Raw genomic sequence first — 18,913 nt, 5'->3', positions numbered from 1 at the left:
CACACTGCAGATGCCCCAGGTTTGGTTCCCACAGTCTGTTTCCTGATCTTTAGGAAGGTAAAGGACCTGACAGGGATGCCACCTTACCTTAAGGGATGACAGACACATTACAGGTCTTACCTGTGTGCAGCACACGATGCTGAAGGAGGTGAGCCCTCTGGCAGAAGGTCTGGCAAGAATCCATTTCTCCAGGCAAAACAAGTGGCTTCAGCTTGAGACTGCAGGAGCTGCAACCTCCCAGGCACTGCTCCTCACCCTACTCCCCTCCTGCCTCCAGGCAGGGCTTTCTGCCCTGCCACTGAGTTCTGTAGCCTCTCCCCCTTGCCAGTCTGCCCTGCAGCACCAATTAGCCTAAACACCAGGTGGGACTAGATCTCCCTGAGACCCCTTATCACGAAGGCCCGAGGAAGGGAAAGGCTGGGTTGGGAAGGGTGGGTCATGCAGGTGCAGCTCGTTTGGCCTCTCTCCACGTGTTCTCTGGTCCATGGTCACCTTAACAGGTGCTGGTGTGCTCCATGCACATGCTGCTGTCCTAACTTTACAAAACATATAATTCAAAATGTGGAAGCTGGCTTTCTAGACGGATTGAGTCTGCCATGCCTCAGACAAACCCAAGCTTGTTTTACCCGTTTTCTGCTGTTCATATTGTCTTAAAACAAAGGGAAGAAGCTCCTAATGAGCTGTTTCTGCAGTGCCATCATGCACAGTGTTTCCAGGCAGCATTGTGTGACTGTGGTGGAGAACTGACTATGCTCTGCTTGTATGTCTTGAGTGGGAGGAGAGGAAAAAACACCTCTGAGATTACAAAAGAATCCAACCTTCTGCTCAGTGCTTGCAGTGGGGTCCCACCGTGCCATAGAGCTGCCCCACTGACTTAGAAACTCCTGCAGGTTTCCACCCTGCTCATCTCCAACCCTAAATCACCTCTGCACTTCTTGCCACAGAAGAATTAGTTACCTTCTGTCATTTAACCTCTGAGCTGAAACGAGTGGGGACTGGTCAAGCTGTGAATACAGGCCACTGTGCCAGAAGGCAGCTTGGGGCTTTTTCAGTAGCCACATGCTTTGACCCAGTTTTTGAGGAGTGGCCGGTGACTAGAGATGCTTCAGTTCTTCCACCCCGTTCAGAGTGTGCAGTGCAGGATCCATAACAGATGGGTGGAGGGATCAGTCAGTGAAATGTGTCATCTCCAGGCAACAGCGACCTTCAGTGCCTTCCTCAGAGTGCTCAGAACTCCATGGCTTCTCCAGCGAGGGGGTGGAACCAGTCAGGCACATTAATTCTGTTTTGCATAAGAGCCATGGTAGATTGGAGTTTAGTTGAAGGCTAATAAAAGCAGCATTTTAATGGATAAAAGCTAAATTAAAATGTTAGTGCTAAATAGAACAAGACAGAGCTTTTTGTCTGATGCTGAATCTTGGCGATGAAGCAGGTACCTTTTAATTGTAAAATAAAGTGGCTTTAACAGTATTATCATTATGTTACTGAAGCATTTAATTTCACTAGCTAAAATATCGCTGTATGAGATCTCTGCAACGCTTTTATCTAGTTTGAAATAAAGAGGCTTTTTCACCAATTATGTTACTGGTTGTAGAGTATTACAGAGATGAAATATAATGGCTTTCAAATTACATTCTGGTGAAGAACACTCAGCCACGACTGAAAGCTGTTTCTTTGTTGGTGCCTGAAAAAATGTAATTGAGAAGGTAACCAGAGTCTAGAGAGCACATTGGATTGGCTTGGTAACGAGGAGCTGCCTAAATCTGAGTGACAACTGCAGGGGCACAGAGCTGGGGCTGCCCATGGGGTGGAGCAGAGACCCGCCTTGTGCAGCTAATACAAGTGCAGGGGTGGATTTCTGCCAGAGCAGGGTGATGTGTTTCAGGAACAAAACAGAATAGCCTATGCAGATATAAACACTTAAGTCTGTCCCATGGGTCTCTCTTCCTGCAGAGAAAAATCTAAAAAACAAAAAAATGTGCCTGTGGTTACAGTGTAACCTCATGCTTTGACTGAGCCTTTCTGGTTCTCAGGTTGAGTCTGTGCTGGACACAGGAGGAAGGCCAGACCCAGTGCACAACAGTGGGTGTCCCTGTAGATGTTGTCTTGATTTTGTCACATGCAAGGGCCCTTTGTACTTTATTGATCAGTGTTCTGAGGAGAGGGACCCTGAGGGACTGTGACCACAAAGCCAAATTCAGCCCAGTAAAATAAGATTTGGTAACAATAGCTTGGTTCTACGCTTGCTTTCTTCAATCTGCTTTTGCTCTGTACTAAATGAGGCCTGAAGGCAAACAGAATCCATGTTACTTTACATAGTGCTTTGACAAGCTACTTCATGTTTTGACCAAATAACAGAGTGAAAAATCCACAGCATAAAAGTCTTGGAAGGAAGGATGCTTTGATGAGGGGGCAGGGATTTTTTGAAGGCATTACGGAATGGTTTTCTTTCTTTCCTGCAGCAGTGATTAGACATTCTTTAAATGTCCTTTCCCTGGACCAGATGGGTTATTTGGACTAATTGGCAGCCGCCTGACAGCTTTCAGGACACCTGAGTCACTTCCACTTCCTCCATCCTTCTGTCACTGCTGCTGCAGAGATCCTGCCTGGGTAGATCTGCTGGAGGGCAGGATGTGGCCCTGTGCACTGCAGGGAGCATCCCAGGTCAGGGCCCTGAATCGCCCTGTTCCCTGCACAGCCAGGTCCGACGTACCCCTGGAATCCCACCAAACCCTCTGAGCTTCGGGGTTTTCTTCCTAAAAATCAAATTCTTTTTGTCAGATGAAGAAGGGCAGAGGGACGTGTTCAGGCCGGGTGCAGTGTGGCAGAGGATGAGGCAGTCACAGCTGCTGCAGGAGAGTATAAGGCACACAGGTTCTCTTCAGGCCCAAATGCTGCCTGTTACCTGTGGAGTGTCCTTTACCTACTGCAGAGCCACACACGGCTCATGGAGCACTAAAGGTTCAGTGATCCCACACCATCATGGACCTGCTCTGTCCTGCTGTGGCCTGTGCTCCTGCTGTTAATCATTACAGGGCATAAACTTCCATCCCAGGCACATGTTCCTGTTTTCATGTTGTTGCCCCCCAGGGCAATGCTGGTCTCCTGCTTGTCTCGCTTCCTTGCATCCCAGCTGGTGGCAGGAGCTGTGAGCTGGGGCAGGGAACACGGTTTGGGGTTAATCACTGACCTGTGTGTGAGCAGTGCAGGATGCCTTGATGTCCACAGCTTCACACCTCTCTGCTGACACCACTGCAAGCCCAGGGACACAGGGAACAGCACTGGGGAGAGAGAGGGGCCTGTGATGTTCTGGTACAGTTTTGGTGACAAGACCTCAGTGATGATAAATACTGAGAGCATAAAACCCTCTTTTTCCATAATTTCCATATCTAGACCCAGGCTTTTCTCTCATCATGATTCACTAATGTCAGTAGCTCCCCTGAGGCTAGTAGAGTCCTTGAACTGCTTAATATTCTGGAGTTTTGGAAATGACACAATTAGGCTTGAATTTTCTTTCTCTTACAGTAGCAGTCTTGTTTCCAAATTTGAGTGAAGTTTCATGGGCAATTTGAGAAGAACCCAGAGACTTTCCTTTAAATTTAGGAACTGCAGTTTTATTAGCACTCAATAATTTCTAAGCAAGGCCCACTTGGAGAGAAGCAGCGTGTGAGCTGTGCTGTGCCTGGCTCTGCTCAGGGCTGCACTTAGGGCAGCCTGGCAGGAGAGGGGTGAGCTCCCTCCTGTCTTCACTTCTGCTGTATTCCAGCAATGCACACGATACAAGAGCTCGTGGGCAGATTGCAAAAGACATTTGTGCCCCACGTGTTGTTCAGGACAACCAAAGATAACCAAGATTCAGGATAACCAAGATTCTGATGTCAGTGGGAATTAGGAATTGTGTGCTTTAGAAAATCCCTCTTAACAGTTGCGTCTGAGCATTGGGCCTGGCTGCTGATTTTCCTAAGGAAGCAGGATCTTTCAGTACTGCACGCCAGGTCTTTACCAACAGACCTTACACATGCAGTCCCTGTGGTGACTGACCCCCTTCAAGCTCAATGGCCTGTTCCTGGCTGGAATTGCTGCACTGTTGCTGCTCACAGATGCTAACACATCCTTTCAGTGCAGCACCTGGAGGTCAACTATAAGTCACTGGGTTTTCTGTAAGAAATGTTTTCTCAAGTGGAACTGCTGGAGATTGATAGCATTAACAGCTACATAGAAAAAGTCTCCTTGCCTGGCAATAAAGCAGATTATTTCTGAGTGTCTCAAACCAGTACATCGCAAGGCTGTTTCATGGGAGTTGCTGGCACTGAGGTGTAGGAAGGTTCATCTGCACACCCAGGGCTTGAGCTAACAAAGAGCTCTTTGCCCCGAAGGAGAATGAAGATGGATTGCACCTAGCAAAGGAGTCCTGAAGCCTGGTCTGCACACAGCAGCACACTCAGCATCCCCCATTGTCATTCTGGTCTAGTTTGTAATCAAGTGCTGGTTCTGAATGCAAATGGAGATCAAGTCTTCGTTCTAGCTTGGATTTTGCTTGCTCGAAGATAAAGGTGCCAAGTCCAGCTTCCTGACTCTGCTGTGGATATGCAAAGGAAATGTTAATTTCCCTAGTAGGTAGCTAGGAGAAATGGCAAGACACAGAGCTGGAGGACAGCACCCGAGATGCATATGGGGTGTGATAGCAAGTCTGGAAGCCAGGAGATGTTCCCTCCCTGCAGCATTTACACAGAGCAGGTGTTAGTCATGCAGATGTAGCTTCTCCAGATTCTCAACAGAAACTAGGTTGCTCCTTCTCCTTTGGATAGGTGCTCACCCTGGAAGCTGAGCATCACTCTCCCCCACACCCTGAAGTCACCGAGGCTTTCAGGAGGAGGCTGCAGAGCAGCACGGTGCTGGAAGTGGAGAACCCCAGCAGATCACACCTGGCCCTATTAGGAACCAGGCCTGGGTTGACTTGGTTATCAGGCTGAACACGTGGGCACTTCTCTGCCTCTTTATCTGAACCTCCCCTTGCCTGCCCCAGTCTCAGGAGCACCCACATTCCCTCTCCATCCCTGCACTCAGAGCGTGGCTCCCCGCCTGCTCTGGCTGCCTCCACCTCCGGATTGCCATCCCCCTTCCCTTGGACTACCTGCACTAAAATAGCATCCTTACATAAACACAAAGTGTTACATTATTTAGAGGCCTAAAATCCCAGCACCTGCCTTTGTCAGAGCCTCAGCATGGCAGTGGGATTAGGTTTTCTCTCCATCTCTGTGCTGTGCCTGTGAGTCCCTGCCAGGACCCTCATTAAGCCCTACCCCACACACTGCAGTGGTGGGCCTTGCCTGGCTCCCCTGGCCACAAACTGCTCGTGGGCTGAACAATGCTCTGCTCTCCCGAAGAACAGCATCACAAACACACCTCTGAAAAGCCACAGAAGAACAAAATTGGCTTTTTATTCTCTCTCCAAACAAGCAATAAACACCAACTTGCAGAGACAGAGCATAGCAGCCCTGTTAATCACCTCTGCCCCATCTCCCCCTCCTGCTTCTGATGACACCAGATCCTCTTTTCCATCTCTGCACAGCCTAGCCAAAATACCAGGAAGTGAGCCACGGGCATCTCCCCTGCTGTGGCCTGTCAGGCTCATGGAGAGAGGTGAGTAGGGACTGAAAGTACAACAGGAACTTTGGAGCAGGCAGCAGAAATCCTCAGTTGCCTCCTACTCCTGTCTGGACAAGCAGTATCTGGTGGCCTGGCCCTGCCAGCGAGGTGCTGGGTAGCTGTCACTTGGCAGGGACTGGCTGTAACCAGAACAACTGAGTGAATGAAGTAGAAAATGAATATCCTTGCTTTGTGAGTGAGAACCAGACGTAGAAAATACTCTCTTACCTTCCCACAGCCATGCAGAGGGTCTGGGGCTTTTTCATGGAGCTCTGAGCTTGCTGCAGAGTCCTGGCTCCTGCTCTTCGGAGCTTTGTAGTGTGAACATTGATGGACAAGGTTCAAAGCAATCCAGTCTCCTAACTTGCCTCTTGTCCTACATACCAGACTGGAGGGCAACTAGGATGTGAAACATGCACTAAACCAGGCCCTTCTCTGCAGGGCCTTGTGACACAGATGTTTGTAGGGAAATATGGAATTACTTGAAGATATCGCAGTGTATAATTGCAGTTTCACTTCTCAGGGTTATTTCAGGTGAATCTGACCTGCTTCTAATGAAATTAGCACTTTTTATCTGCAGTAACCTAGCAGCTTTTTCAGGTAGGGACATTTTCATGCTCCTGTGCACTCAGTGCCTGGTACATGGACTCCATTGGGGTGGGGTCCCGAGACACTACTTCATTACTGACGCTAATTAATCATCCAAGGCACTGTGGGTGGAAAAGGTAATTTGTTTTCTCCTGCAAAGTGAATAGAGGTAGGGAGGAAAATAAAACCCAGCTTCCCTGTGAGCTGGGCTTGGCCTGCCCTGGCAAGACAAGGACTGAAGGGCCGTGTGTGGGAAAGCTCCCTATTAAACCTGGGGACAGCAGGGAGCTCCTGGAAGTGACAGACACACAATGGTGCTTTTGTCAGAGAGGCACCAAAGGCCAGATGATGTCACCTTGCGCTGCGCTGTGAGGCTGCTTGTGCCTCTCAGGATGGAGCTCAGCAGTATTGCACTGTCTCTTCCACAGGGAGGAGGCAATGAAAAGGCTGCTTTTGTCCCACCCCTTTTTAAAAGCAGTCGAAGAAGCTTTGTTCTCAGACAGTCTGTGGGTTTTCAGAGGTGGAAAAGACTAATTAAAGAGACACTGCTAGCCCTGGGCTCCCCACCAGCTCCCATCACCTGCAGGAGCCCTACTCACCCCCATGGGTGTAACTCTGACCGCTTTTTCCTCCACATCCTTTGGACTGGCACAGAGAAGTATCTGAACTCCAGCCACCTTTAGGTGGGAAGATCGAGTTATCCTTAAGGGCTGTCTGGGGCCTCAGCAGTCTGGGACCTCCCAAGGATATAAGATCTGTCGAAAATGAGGAGAAGGGGGATGAAGAGGAAGGCCTGTGTTACCATGTCCATCAGAATGCTTTGAAGCAGGATTCCTCAGATGTCAATGGAGACCTGGACAAAATGCAGCTCTTTCCTTTCCTCCCCTTACCTGATCAGCCTCCAGCTGCTGCAGCCAGGGCAGCATCCTCACAGCCCCTGCCCCAGGTCAGCCAGCACTGCTGGCCACCCAGGCATCCTTTGGGATGGACTGGGGCCACATTTCTTTGCTGCCCTTCCAGGGACTCCCAGAAACCCAGCAGGGCCATGATAGCTCCTCAGCACCTTCATCTCAGCGTGTGGGGAGCGGTCTGCGGCATCTACAGAGGGTTTGTTGGATGGTGGAAGGAGCTCATTTAAATGAGAAAAAAAGACTTTGAGTATGTTGCCAGCATTCTCCTTGCCTATTGTACTCCCTCTTCGGTTTCTGCTTTCCAGTGAACAGTTTTATGTCTCCAAGGATCATAAATTCTCTTTTTTCACTGGGCAGGAGGTGCGCTCCTGGTCTCCACTGCTTCCTGCGTCGCTTTTGTGTCCGTGTTGCCCAGCTACTGCAGCACAGCCCCAGACTATGCCTGGCCGCATTCACACCGGCCACGGCCCCGGGAGCGTGTGCTGCCGGCGGGCACGGGGGTTCACAGGATTCAGACAGGCACATGCTTCCCAAGGGGAACAAAGGGGAGGCCATAACCCAGCGGCTTCCAGACGGAGCCACAGGGAGGGCTGCGCTGACCGCGGCCGGCAGTGACCTCGGGAGGGTGGGATGTGGTGCTGAAGGGGGGGTCGGAGGCTGGACAGCAGCCTGTGGTCCAGAGGCTGTGGGAACTGATGCTGCTGGTTTGACAGCTCCAGGGCAGCACGCAGCACTCTGCTAAGCCCCACTGGCTGGGAGAAGAACTCCAGAGTTTTCTGTAGCATCAATTCCAAGGGCAGCACTCCAAGCATGGGTAGTTCAAACAGCAGCTGAGATAACACCCTGTCCTCACCCCATGTGGGTCAGTTGGTTTGAAATTAGTTACATTCCTGAGCTGGAAATACTTGGATTCATCATGGCTTTAATTCCTAAAATGGGACTTGTATAGGACCAGAGGCTGCACAGGGAAGGGAAGGGAAGGGAAGGGAAGGGAAGGGAAGGGAAGGGAAGGGAAGGGAAGGGAAGGGAAGGGAAGGGAAGGGAAGGGAAGGATGCTTCCCATCCCGCTGAGATGCAGCCACGTGTCAGGGGAGCAGGGACTGGGGGTCTGGCTGGGGTGGTGCTGCCCAGAGCCGGTCAGTCGGGGGGCAAAGCCCAACCCATTCCCACCTCCTCATTGCCATGCTCCCTGTGTCCGCTGGCGGGCGAGGCTGAGGAAGGGGCTGGGACGGGTTATTGTTGGAGGTTGTTTATGGACACATAGATCCTGCAGCCTGCCAGGCCGGGATGGGGCGAGGGGAGGCCAGGGCAGGACAGCAGGCTAAGGGCTGGCTGGAGAATTTACGGCCACAGGAAGGAGTCAGCAGTTTCCAAGCCTGTGGCATCTCCCTATGGGCATGCAAACAAGTACATACCCAGCTGTGACTGGGGGCACTGACACACTCCTGTTTCAAAAACCTGCAGAGCCTCTGCTTTAATTTTCCTTAATACAACTTAAAACACCATTTGAACCATGGCCAGGAGCATGTTCCAGCCTTGCTGCTCCTTGTTAATGAAGAAGATGCATTTTTTGGAAGCAGAGATTGCCTCCAAGACCTGCAAAATCTCTATTTTATGACAGTTCTCATTTGCATAATGAAGGCCCTGATACCTTCGGTAATTAATCACATTAAGAATTGCTTCCTTGAATAACTCTATTCATGCAGGTTGTTCCTAGTGCTGGAAACTGCACATGATTTCCAATGTGCATTAGCCCAAGTTTCATCAGCAGATGGAAGCTGGTAACTGCATGTGTAATTTATATCTGCTTGGGTGGAATTATCCAATGAAATATGCATCACACGGCGCCATTAACATTTCTAGTCATACAGTCTTTAGCTCGTGGGTAAGTTAATATTACATGCCAGCAGTGTGTGGGACCATAGGAAGGGCAAAGACTTGAACACAGGGATTTAAGAGCAGAAGTGGAAAGTATTCCAGGTCAAACACAGCAGATACAGAATTAATGATACTGCTAAAATAAATGAGATTAATAACCCTTTTCTGACCTGCATTTTTTTATAAAATGTCCCATCTTGTCTCCGTAGTTAACAGGCTGCTGAATCACCACTTGTAGGGACAACTCCAGATCCTTTAGCATCCAGAGAGCTTTTCCCCATAGGACAGCACAAACAACAGGAGAATAACGATTGAATCGTGGAAGGCAGCAGAGAGAAATGTTGCTGTGTGGGTTTGGATTTGTCAGTAACCTTGACAAATCTGGGGAAAAAAATCCCATCAATTCAATAGTAAGAAGAAAATCAGTGATTAGACTGTGCTGTGACAGCAGTGACAGGTCAGCCTGGAGCCTCGTGCCGGGATGGAGGTTGGCTTATGCATGGACATTTCTACAGGAGAAAGTCAGCTGTCTCAGAGTGCCTTTTTCCATGTGCTTTCCTGTCCTTACATAAATCATGGTTCATTAAAATACTGATTCCTGCTTGATAGGAAGCAATTAAATGACTGAAGCTGTGCTTCATCTGCCTCTTCTGTGGAGAGATGGAGAGAAAGTCCAAGCCAAGCTGGTGTGATGTGAGTGTGCAGCTCTGCCCAGCCCTGCTCTTGGGGCACGGTGCTCTCACCCATCTGATGTTCCTGCTTCCTGTGCTAGGACATCGTACAGCTTCTGCTGCTTGAGGGGTTTCACCCTTTAGAAAAGATTTGAGGCACTAATGAGTTTTAACTGTTTTCAGGCCAAGCTGGCTCTGGCCACGGCCTGCCCCTAGGCACCTCCGCTGTGGGGAGCGTGCCTTGGCTATGTGCTCCAACAAGGATGCAGCAGGGGCCACAGGCTCCATGGAGAGAGAAGGTCCAACAAACCCCTTCCTCACTGAGGCCGCTGTGGCCATATCCAGCTCACGGTGCTGCACAGCTCTGCCTGGAGCTGAAGCCCTGTGCATGTTCTGGAGCCAAGCTGGGGTGGTGCTGTGTGGGAGCTGGCTGGAGTTCCCCGGGTTTAGAGTCTTGTCATCACTCCTGGCAGCACCCACAGGTTCGCTGCTGCTGCTCCCAATTGTTTCTTTCTGTCCAAGAGAGAAAGAAAAAGCATCTCTGCAAAATCCAGGCTTGGACTTTGCTTAAAGTCTTTGAGTAAAGAGCCTTGTTTGAATGTAATTGCACCCCTGTTGCTACAATGGGAAAATACACTGTATTGCTCTTTCTTGGAAAGCTCAGCTAGCATTTTCCCAGCTATTTGTGTATAAAGAAAGATAAACAGCTCTTTAGCGGGCAGAACAGTCTATCCCGGGTTTATTGACATTCATGGAGCAGACAAGGACAAACAGTTTGGTGAGCGCAGGGGAGGGGGAGCAGCTGGGCTGGGGGAGCTGGGCATGAGGGGTGGAGGGTGGAGAAGCCCTCTCAGGTGCTGAGCTTGGCGAGTCCATCTGCCCGGCCCCAGACCCGCAGGCGCTGCTGCATCCCCGTGGGCCCCCCGGCACCCTGCAGGATGCACTCACCACCTCACCCTTCCTCTCACTCCTCCCCATAAATAAAAAAACATGTATAGCAAATTTAGTTCCAGCTTCACATGCAATAGCGCTATAGATAGATTTTTAAAGAGCTTGTCTGAAAGTAATAATTCATGGGGAGATCAAAAGGCTGTGGTTTAATCCGGGGTCTGTCTGATACCATAAACCTTGCAGAGTGCTAAGAATTCAATGAGCAGCATCAAAAGCCTGATAAACATGAAAGCCACCCAATTTTCTGTCTGTAAGGCTGGCGTGGCTTACAATTGGTGCTGAGGGGCTGGGAAGATGTGGATCTTCTCTGCAGAGCTTGGGTGACAGAGCCACACACAGTCCTCCAGCTTCAGCATCCCAAAAGAGGTGCCTGGGCTCGCTTTGCATCTCAAGTGCTCCCTGCACCTCCCCGACTGTATAAAGAAATCAGAGTTCTAATTAGATATCTAATTACATGGCCTAGGTAGATTTCTGGCTGCTTGGCATTGCCTTTTCCTCCACATCCACAAATCAGAGTCTGCATTGATTCACCAAAGCGACATGACAAAGAGGTGGATTTCAGACAGGGACTGCAAAAAATATGGAGTATCAAAATGCTGTATTTGGAAGCTGAAAATGGTGCTTAAAATGGGGGCAGGAAGGATGAGTGCTGTAAACAAAGGTCTCCAGAGTAGAAGGGTTCTGCCATGCTTCTGTCAGCTAAAGCAACATTTAAAAGCCAGTGTTTAATTTTTAACACAAATGGAGGTGAGTACAGGCAACAGACACCTGCAGGGTTTTTCTCCAGAGATCCTGATCCCACAGAGGTTAATGTGATTATGCAAATGACTGAGGTATAATTACGTTACTGCCGCCCATCTGGCCCTCCCTGGAGCTCCTGAGTGATTTTATATTCCCCATGCACTGCAGTGCTGACACACAAGGGCACCAGAGATGTTCCTCCTTGGTGCCACCTCCCCATCAGACCTCTGGAGCAGAGTCCTGCTGGACCAGCCATGGCCAATGCATTGGGAAAGCTCTTCCCAGATCCAAATTAACAGTCTGGATGCAATCCAGAGGATTGAGCTCCACTTGTCCTCTCCCAAGGGATGCTCCTGACGAAGCCAGGATCCTGCCTGGCATCCCAGCTAGTGATGGTGCAGCAAGTCCTTCCCAATATGGTTTTTCTCAGCACAATAAAACAAATTCCCACCTCCCTCAGCAGTCAGGATTTTCATGTCAGACACTGACTACCACATACTGTCCCAGGTACCCCCAGTACTCTCTTAAACTTGGGTTTTTCTTCCCACCAGTATGAATTCAAAGCCAAGAACATTAAGAAGAAGAAGGTGAGCATCATCGTGTCCGTGGATGGGGTGAAGGTGATCCTGCGCAAGAAGCAGAAGGTGAGGCTGCTCCAGCCCAGGGTGCTGCTGCTGCTGCTTAGGACAGTCACACTTCTAACCAAAACTGGCCTTTTTTTAAAAAAACACCCAGAATTTTCACAAGAAAACACTCCATTTGTTTCCACCCAAATAATAACAAAACCTTGCTGGAAAGAGAGTGGGAATATTACACTGCGGGAAGAGGATTTTTTTTTCTATCAAAAAAATATCTCTCTCAGGAGATACTGGTTCTTTTTCTTCCTAATACCAGAAAGCTTTTTCCATGCTGCCTGGTCTGAGCACCCCTCAGCTCTTTGCCCTGCTGTCCTTTCCACTGAGTCACTGAATCTAGATCTAAGCCCCAACTCCAAGCCTTCTCCAAAACGTGTAACTCTTCTGCATATTTGATGTTATAAATTAATCTTAGAGACCATTTTCAGCCCTGAAGGCTGTGATCAGATATGATAAACGATCCAAAAAAAATCTATTTATATCTGAGATACTGTTGAAACAGCCATGGCTCATCTAATCACACTGCAGCTTGGATTGTGGCTTGGGACTAAAGCACTGTTCTCTGTTTCCTACCCTTCAGTTTGGCAGAGTTTCACCTGATTTACTGTAATTTTGTCTCTGCTTACAGAGAAAGGAGTGGACCTGGGACGAGAGTAAGATGGTGGTGATGCACGATCCCGTGTACAGGTACATGGCAGGGATTCAACCAGTGAGGGCCAGTCAGCCCTGGGCGATCCGTGCCCTTCCTCCCACCTGCTGAGACACCTCCACCAGGGCTTTCCAAAGGACCATCTAAAATTAACAAGGGCACAAAGTTACTGCTGATGGAGAATCCTTTTCATACGTTTTTGAGAGCGAGGTGGACTGATCTTGCTTTGTAGCTGGCTCTGCTTTGAACAGGGTTAGACTGGGTGACCCTGGAGATGCTTCAACCTGGATCACTCTCTGATTCTGCCTCTGAAGACAGGCTTCCCACGGTTTTCCTTCAGAGCATGGCTCTCCCTGTGCTTCTGAAGCAGGGCCTTACTCTGAGGTCTAAGTGCTCACAGGGAATTAACCCTTACAGATGTGGCAAGAAAGCACTGACTTTCCATAGCACCTTCCATGGGATATTGAGGTATTCCAGACACCACAAGCCCCACCCAGAGGTTTACACTGAGTGTAAATCTGGTGCCTCAGGAGCCCCTGGGGATGGGAGGCAACCCCATCGATGGGGCATGGCCTGAGGATGGGTTAAGAGCACAGGGTGCTCCAGGCTGTTACATCTGCAAAGTTAATAATTGTACCATGAGCACGGAGCCCACAGCCCTGAGAACGGGGATCCCCAACACTGGTTTTTGGGCTCAGAGCCCTTAGTGAGAAGATAAGGAACAGAGGATGTGCTGATGCATTATCTGAGCCCACTTCTCACCTTTGGCTTTCTTTAAAGATTACTACAAGATGTGGTACTTTGGCAATAACTGCTCTAATTGCAAGTTCAACACCCAAAAAATTCCAGTGACAGGAAAGAGCAGAAGAAAAAAACATTTCAAGAATGCCTTTGGTTTCTTCTCTATTCAAAGCTAAACTCACTTGTCACATTTTCACCCAATTAAATCAAACACATACGAAAATCTTCAAAATGGTTTTGCAGCACGAGGAGGAGAATTAGCCTGAGCAGGAGAGAGAGGAATCCTCCGAGTGCACTCAGCATCCCTGGGAGAGGCTTTTGTGCTGTGCCACCTGCCCACTGCCGAGGAGGGACCCTCTGGGTCCCCGGGCTGGCTGCCCCAAGAGGCAGGACAGTCACAACCCTGCAGGCGGTTCTGCCACGCTGCAGCCTGGGCAGGGGTTAATTGCTGGCGCTAAAAATAGCCACTCGCTTTCCAAGACTATAGATTTTTTCGCTTTCCCACGGCGTCTTTAAAAAGCTTTTGCCTACTTCAGAAAGCAGAAGGTTTTCCATCAAGCCAGAAACACTCTCTAAATCCATCGCCTCCTGCCTCGAAAATTGCAGGAGGGGCCATTCACCAGCACTGCCTCGTTCCTCCAGTCCTGGGGACACACAGGAGCAGAGGTGGTCTGGAGGGCAGAGACTCCCCGGGTGTTTAATTCCCTTTGTCTCTCTCCCACCTAGAATTTTCTACGTCTCTCATGACTCGCAAGACCTGAAAATATTTAGTTACATCGCAAGGGACGGCGCAAACAACTCCTTCAGGTGCAACGTCTTCAAATCCAAGAAGAAGGTAGGATGCTCCTGGGCATACACCCGCATAACTTCTGGGGCAGAGGGTGCAGATCCCTGGGGGGTGACTGAGGCAGCGCCGGTGCTGGGTGTCCCCAAAACAACGTGCCTGGTGCTTGTCCCCTCCCGCCCAGCCTGGGCAGCGGCGCATTCCACACAGGGATAGGAGCACCCAGATCCAGAGCGGAGAACCGGGGGGCACTGCTGGAGCACGCAGCACAGGATGAGACGCAGCAGCCCGGAGTGGGAGGCAGGGCAGGCTGCGGTTCCCCCGTGGGCGGTGGGGCGGTGGTGGGAGCGGCGTTGGCACCGCGGCTGAGCAGCGCGGGTTGCTCCGCAGAGCCAGGCCATGCGCGTGGTGCGCACGGTGGGACAGGCCTTCGAGGTGTGCCACAAGCTGAGCCTGCAGCACGCCCTGCAGAACGCCGACGGGCAGGCCGACGGCGCCAGCGACAAATCGGCCGAGGAGCAGCCGCTGGAAGGTGACTCGAGGTCCCGAGGGCGTGAGCACAGCCCTCCCTGAGGCAGTGGTGCGGGGATGCTTTGGGGTGGGGACACTCGAGGTGGCACGGTCCTTCATGGGCCAGCTGTGGTGGCAGTGAGAGGTTTGGGCCCCTTCGGATGGGGAGCATTTGGAGTCTGCCCTGCCTGCCCACTCCTACTGAGCACTGGGGAGGGGGAGGCTGAGCCCCCTCATCCAGCAAGCTGAGGGTCTGCAGCCTCTCAGCCAACCCATTCCCTCCCTCCTGCCCCTTCACAGCACGCTGAGACTTGCAGTAAGTCCTGGCCATTGTCCCTGAGCTTCCCCCAGCTCCCAGCCCTGCATGGGGCCCTGGCTCTTCCTGCAATCCTGCACAAGGAAGGGAGGCTCAGATTCATGTGTCCGTCTTGTTTGAAGTTCACCAGATAAAGGGCTCCAAGATCACGGATGTGGATGAGGTTGGCATCGATACTGGTGGCATCTGTGTGTCTGAGAGGGGACCCAGAGAGCTGCCAGGTGCCAGAGGGGACCTCGGCATGCTGAAACCTGGGCAAGCCTCAAAGGAAAAGAATGGCCAGGTAATGGGGGGTGGGCTGGAGGACGGTTCATGTGCTCTGCTGCTGCTGAGGGCCCTCTGCTCAGGGTCACTATCATGGCTTGATTTGGAGGTGCTTTCATGGAGACCCCATTGCAGCCCTCCCTCCTGGCTCCCTGCTCAGGACAGGCTGTTCAGTTCCCAGTTTACCTGCAGCAAGGCCGTGTCCAGTGCTGGGTGGGGGTTGAGGCGAGAGGCAGGGGTGGGGGCTGCGGCGCATGGCTGAGCAGGCTTCAAACACCACCTGGGGTGGATTTCCATGCCCTCAGTGCTGCTCTGCAGTGGTTGCTTGTTCGACTGCCCTGGCAGTGATCCCTGACTCCCCTCATACTCCAGGCCCAGGGAGCAACTTCCCGAGGAGGCCCAGCCCTGGCAGCGCAGGCACCCGGGGCACATCCAACTCGAGCAGCAGTTTCACCTTAATGAATGGGTGCTCCACAGAGCTCTGGGAGCACTTCCCAGAGGCCTGAATGGCATCGCTTCAGCTCACACAACAGTAATGCTCGCAGGGCCTGGCTGGAAACAGCTGCAGTGACACGAACTCCATGGGATTCGTTTGCGTGCCAGGGAAGGCCGGGTTTTCCTTCGCATTCCTTCTGCCACTGCCCAAGCAGGGGAGGGCAGGGGCAGGAAGGGCAGTGGCCACAGGCACTGGCAAATGCTCCAGGGACCAGGATACCGCCCAGCCTGGCCAGCCACAGCATGGGAAGGTGGTAGAGCGTTTGGGTCACTCCCTGCTGTCTCCTCCCTGGGAGACCTGGGGACCTGCCCTCCCCAGACACAGCCAAGGCAGCCCTGCCAGCTCTCTGGGAGGAGTCTCTCTCAAACACTCTGTCCTGGGGATCCCACAGATGTGCAGATCTGACGCCGAGCCCAGGGGCTGCCCCTCAGCATCCCCCTCGGTGCCTGGAGTGCAGGGGCTTCTCTGCTGCTCTGGGGTCAGTGCCGTGGGGAACCACGATCCAAATCCCACCCTGAGCCGGTCAATCCGCTCACCTGCCCATTTCTTTGTGCCCAGGATGCCGAAAACTGCTCCCTCCACCTGGCCAGCTCCCAGCAGCTGCTCAGCCCGAGCAGCCCCTGCTCCTCGGCCTCCATCACCCCGCTGGCCTCCCAGCACTGCCTCCAGCTGCTCCAGCAGCAGCTCCTCCAGCAGCAGCAGCAGACGCAGGTGGCTGTGGCCCAGGTACACGTCCTGCCCTCCCCTCAGGCGGCACCAGCCCTTCTCCTCTCCCTGCTCCAGCGTCCAGCCGGGCTAGGCCGACAGCGGGGCAGGTGGGAGCGGGCCGGGGCCCTCGCAGCGCTGCTGGCAGCGTTCCCGATCGCACAGCTCACGGCAGAGCTCGCAGCATCGCTTGCAGCCTAGCTCGCAGCATTGCTTTTAGCGCCACGTGCAGCATCGCTTGCGGCACAGCTGAGCTCCCCCAGACACGGAGCTGGCTGCACACACAGCCCCAGGCTGCTCTAGGAGTGTTGCAGGGTCCGGTAGAGCCCCCAGCTCACCTTTCACCCCGTCTCATCCCGTTTTTGGAAACCATCCCGCCCCCAATCCAGCATCAGAGCGGGGAGCCCGGTGCCCCCGGCTGGGCACCTCCCCATGGCGTTTCTCGTTACCGAGGGGCCAGCAGGACACCCCGCACACCCCCGGGCTGCCGCCGCATCCCCGCCCGCGGCTGGACCGGCTCGGGGGGGCCACTGGGGGGTGGCGCGGCGGGGACGGCAGGGGGCGCTGTGGCGCCGCCGGTACCGGGCGCTCCCGGGGATGCTCCTCCCGTCCCGCATCGCCCCGTCCCGCATCGTCCCCTCCGCATCATCCCCTCCGCATCGCCCCGTCCCGTCCCGCAGGTGCAGCTGCTGAAGGACCAACTGGCGGCCGAGACAGCGGCGCGGATCGAGGCGCAGGCCCGGGTGCGGCAGCTCCTGCTGACCAACCGCGACCTGCTGCAGCACGTCTCGCTGCTGGTGCGGCAGCTGACAGTGCTGGAGGCCCGGGAGGAGCACCGGGATGAGCATCGGCAGCCAGGTGAGCGCAGTGACACCCTCACTAAGGTTGTTTGGGTGCTGGGGTGCCCCAGCTCCATCCCTCTGGACAATCGCTGCATCCCTTGCAGTCACAGGAAGTAACTGGAGTGCTCCCAGTACTGTCCCAGCAGGCTCTGGGGGTCTGGGGCATTTCTGCACCCCTCACAGTCCAAGGCAGCAGCTGTTTTGGAGATGCCCAGTTTTTCACATGCCCCTCGTCCATCTCTCACAGTTGACCGCTCCTTGCAAAACCTGTCCCTGGCCCAGTCCCTGTCCTTGAACCTGAAGAACCACTACAGCCTGGACGTCCACCTGCCGTCCACCTCCACCCCCGCCAGCGTCCTGGGCAGCCCCGTGGCCCCTGGCTCGCTGCCTTCCCTGGGCCCCAGGGACTCCTACCTCAACCTCATCAGCCTGGACAGGGGCAGCCACCGCTATGGCAGCAAGGAGGGGGACGAGTGCCTGGCAGTGCTGGAGGGGCAGGACGGACTAAGCCGGCGCGTGGAGGGCTCTGAGGTCAGCGACTTCACTCTGCTCAACGGGAGCAGCCGGCAGAAGGCAGATGACATGGACAGAGGGGATGAGGACAGGTAGAGTGTGCCACCTCTGTGTCCTGCCAGCTGCAGCGGGAACACCCTGAGTGCTGCAGGTAATGCAGGTAAGCCTTGCCCATCACCTCCTCTCTCTGCTTTCCCTCCACAGGCGGCAGCCGCCCATTCCCAAGCTCAACCCACCACCACCCATCCTACGCAAAAGGTCAAGCAAGACCTCCCCAAGCCTGGAAGTGGAGGTGAAACCCGAGAGCGCTGCCCACCTGAGCCTGCCCAGTGCCAGCATCTCCAGCCTCACCAGCATCACTGCCAGCTCCCTCACCCTCTTGGACCCTGAGGCAAGGACTCCTGCACGGAGCGCTGCCTCCAGCACGGAGGCCGGCCCTGCCGGGACCTGCCAGCGCACCTTGGGCAAGGACAGGACTGGAGAGAGTGGGCCAGTGTCCCCCCTGGCCAGCATCCATGACCCAACAGCCAGCGAGACCCTGGCTAAGGAGTTGATGGCCCTGGGCAGCCCCACGGACAGCTCACTGCCCTTCTCCCCTGCAGACGACACCTGCTTGCACATCAGCTTCTCTGAAGATGAGTTGGACACTGCCATGGGGCCCAGCAGAGTCCCCTCTTAGTGGGGCCACAGTAGGTGGCAGCTGGTGGCTGGCAGCCCCAGCAGCTCTGTCCACAACCCTGTGCTGGGACTGGAGGTCCCTGTGCCCAGGCCACGAGACAGGTCCCTTTCCTGTCCCTGTCCCATGTAACAGCTTCCCCTGCCACCCACGGGGCCACCCCACAGGATGGGAGGTGGCCAGCCCTGCCTCAGTCTGCACCAGCTCACACTGCTGTCACACTGCCATCCTGTCCCTGCTCACACAGCCAGGGATGCTCACAGCAGAGCTCCAGGGAGTTGAAGGGTGGAAGCCCTGGGCAGGGCACAGCACAGGGCTGTGGGACAAGAGGCTGTTCTGGTTCATCAGTTGCCACCCACGGCAGTCTGAGCGGGGCCACGCAGCACAGCCACG

At 53.3% G+C, this 18,913-nt stretch overlaps 1 protein-coding gene across 1 annotated transcript in view; it reads left to right on the top strand.

The window, feature by feature from the left end:
- The window catches only part of LOC309580825 (carboxyl-terminal PDZ ligand of neuronal nitric oxide synthase protein-like), a gene marked incomplete at both ends in the record, with an annotated part of 28,120 nt that extends 9,597 nt beyond the window's left edge, over window positions 1–18,523 (top strand). Inside the window, 9 exons of the mRNA XM_082295052.1 lie at window positions 11,941–12,033; window positions 12,653–12,711; window positions 14,141–14,249; window positions 14,589–14,730; window positions 15,147–15,307; window positions 16,343–16,510; window positions 17,170–17,347; window positions 17,579–17,936; window positions 18,049–18,523. Of these exons, the coding sequence (XP_082151178.1) occupies window positions 11,941–12,033; window positions 12,653–12,711; window positions 14,141–14,249; window positions 14,589–14,730; window positions 15,147–15,307; window positions 16,343–16,510; window positions 17,170–17,347; window positions 17,579–17,936; window positions 18,049–18,523 (1,743 nt within the window). The remainder of the gene's footprint in view (window positions 1–11,940; window positions 12,034–12,652; window positions 12,712–14,140; window positions 14,250–14,588; window positions 14,731–15,146; window positions 15,308–16,342; window positions 16,511–17,169; window positions 17,348–17,578; window positions 17,937–18,048) is intronic.
- Between the last annotated feature and the right edge of the window lie 390 nt (window positions 18,524–18,913).

Source organism: Coloeus monedula (genome assembly GCF_965178545.1).
Source record: "Coloeus monedula genome assembly, chromosome: 21".
NCBI lineage: Eukaryota > Metazoa > Chordata > Aves > Passeriformes > Corvidae > Coloeus > Coloeus monedula.
The sequence above is the reverse complement of the archived record's forward strand: the minus strand, read 5'-3'. Positions and strand labels throughout refer to the sequence as shown.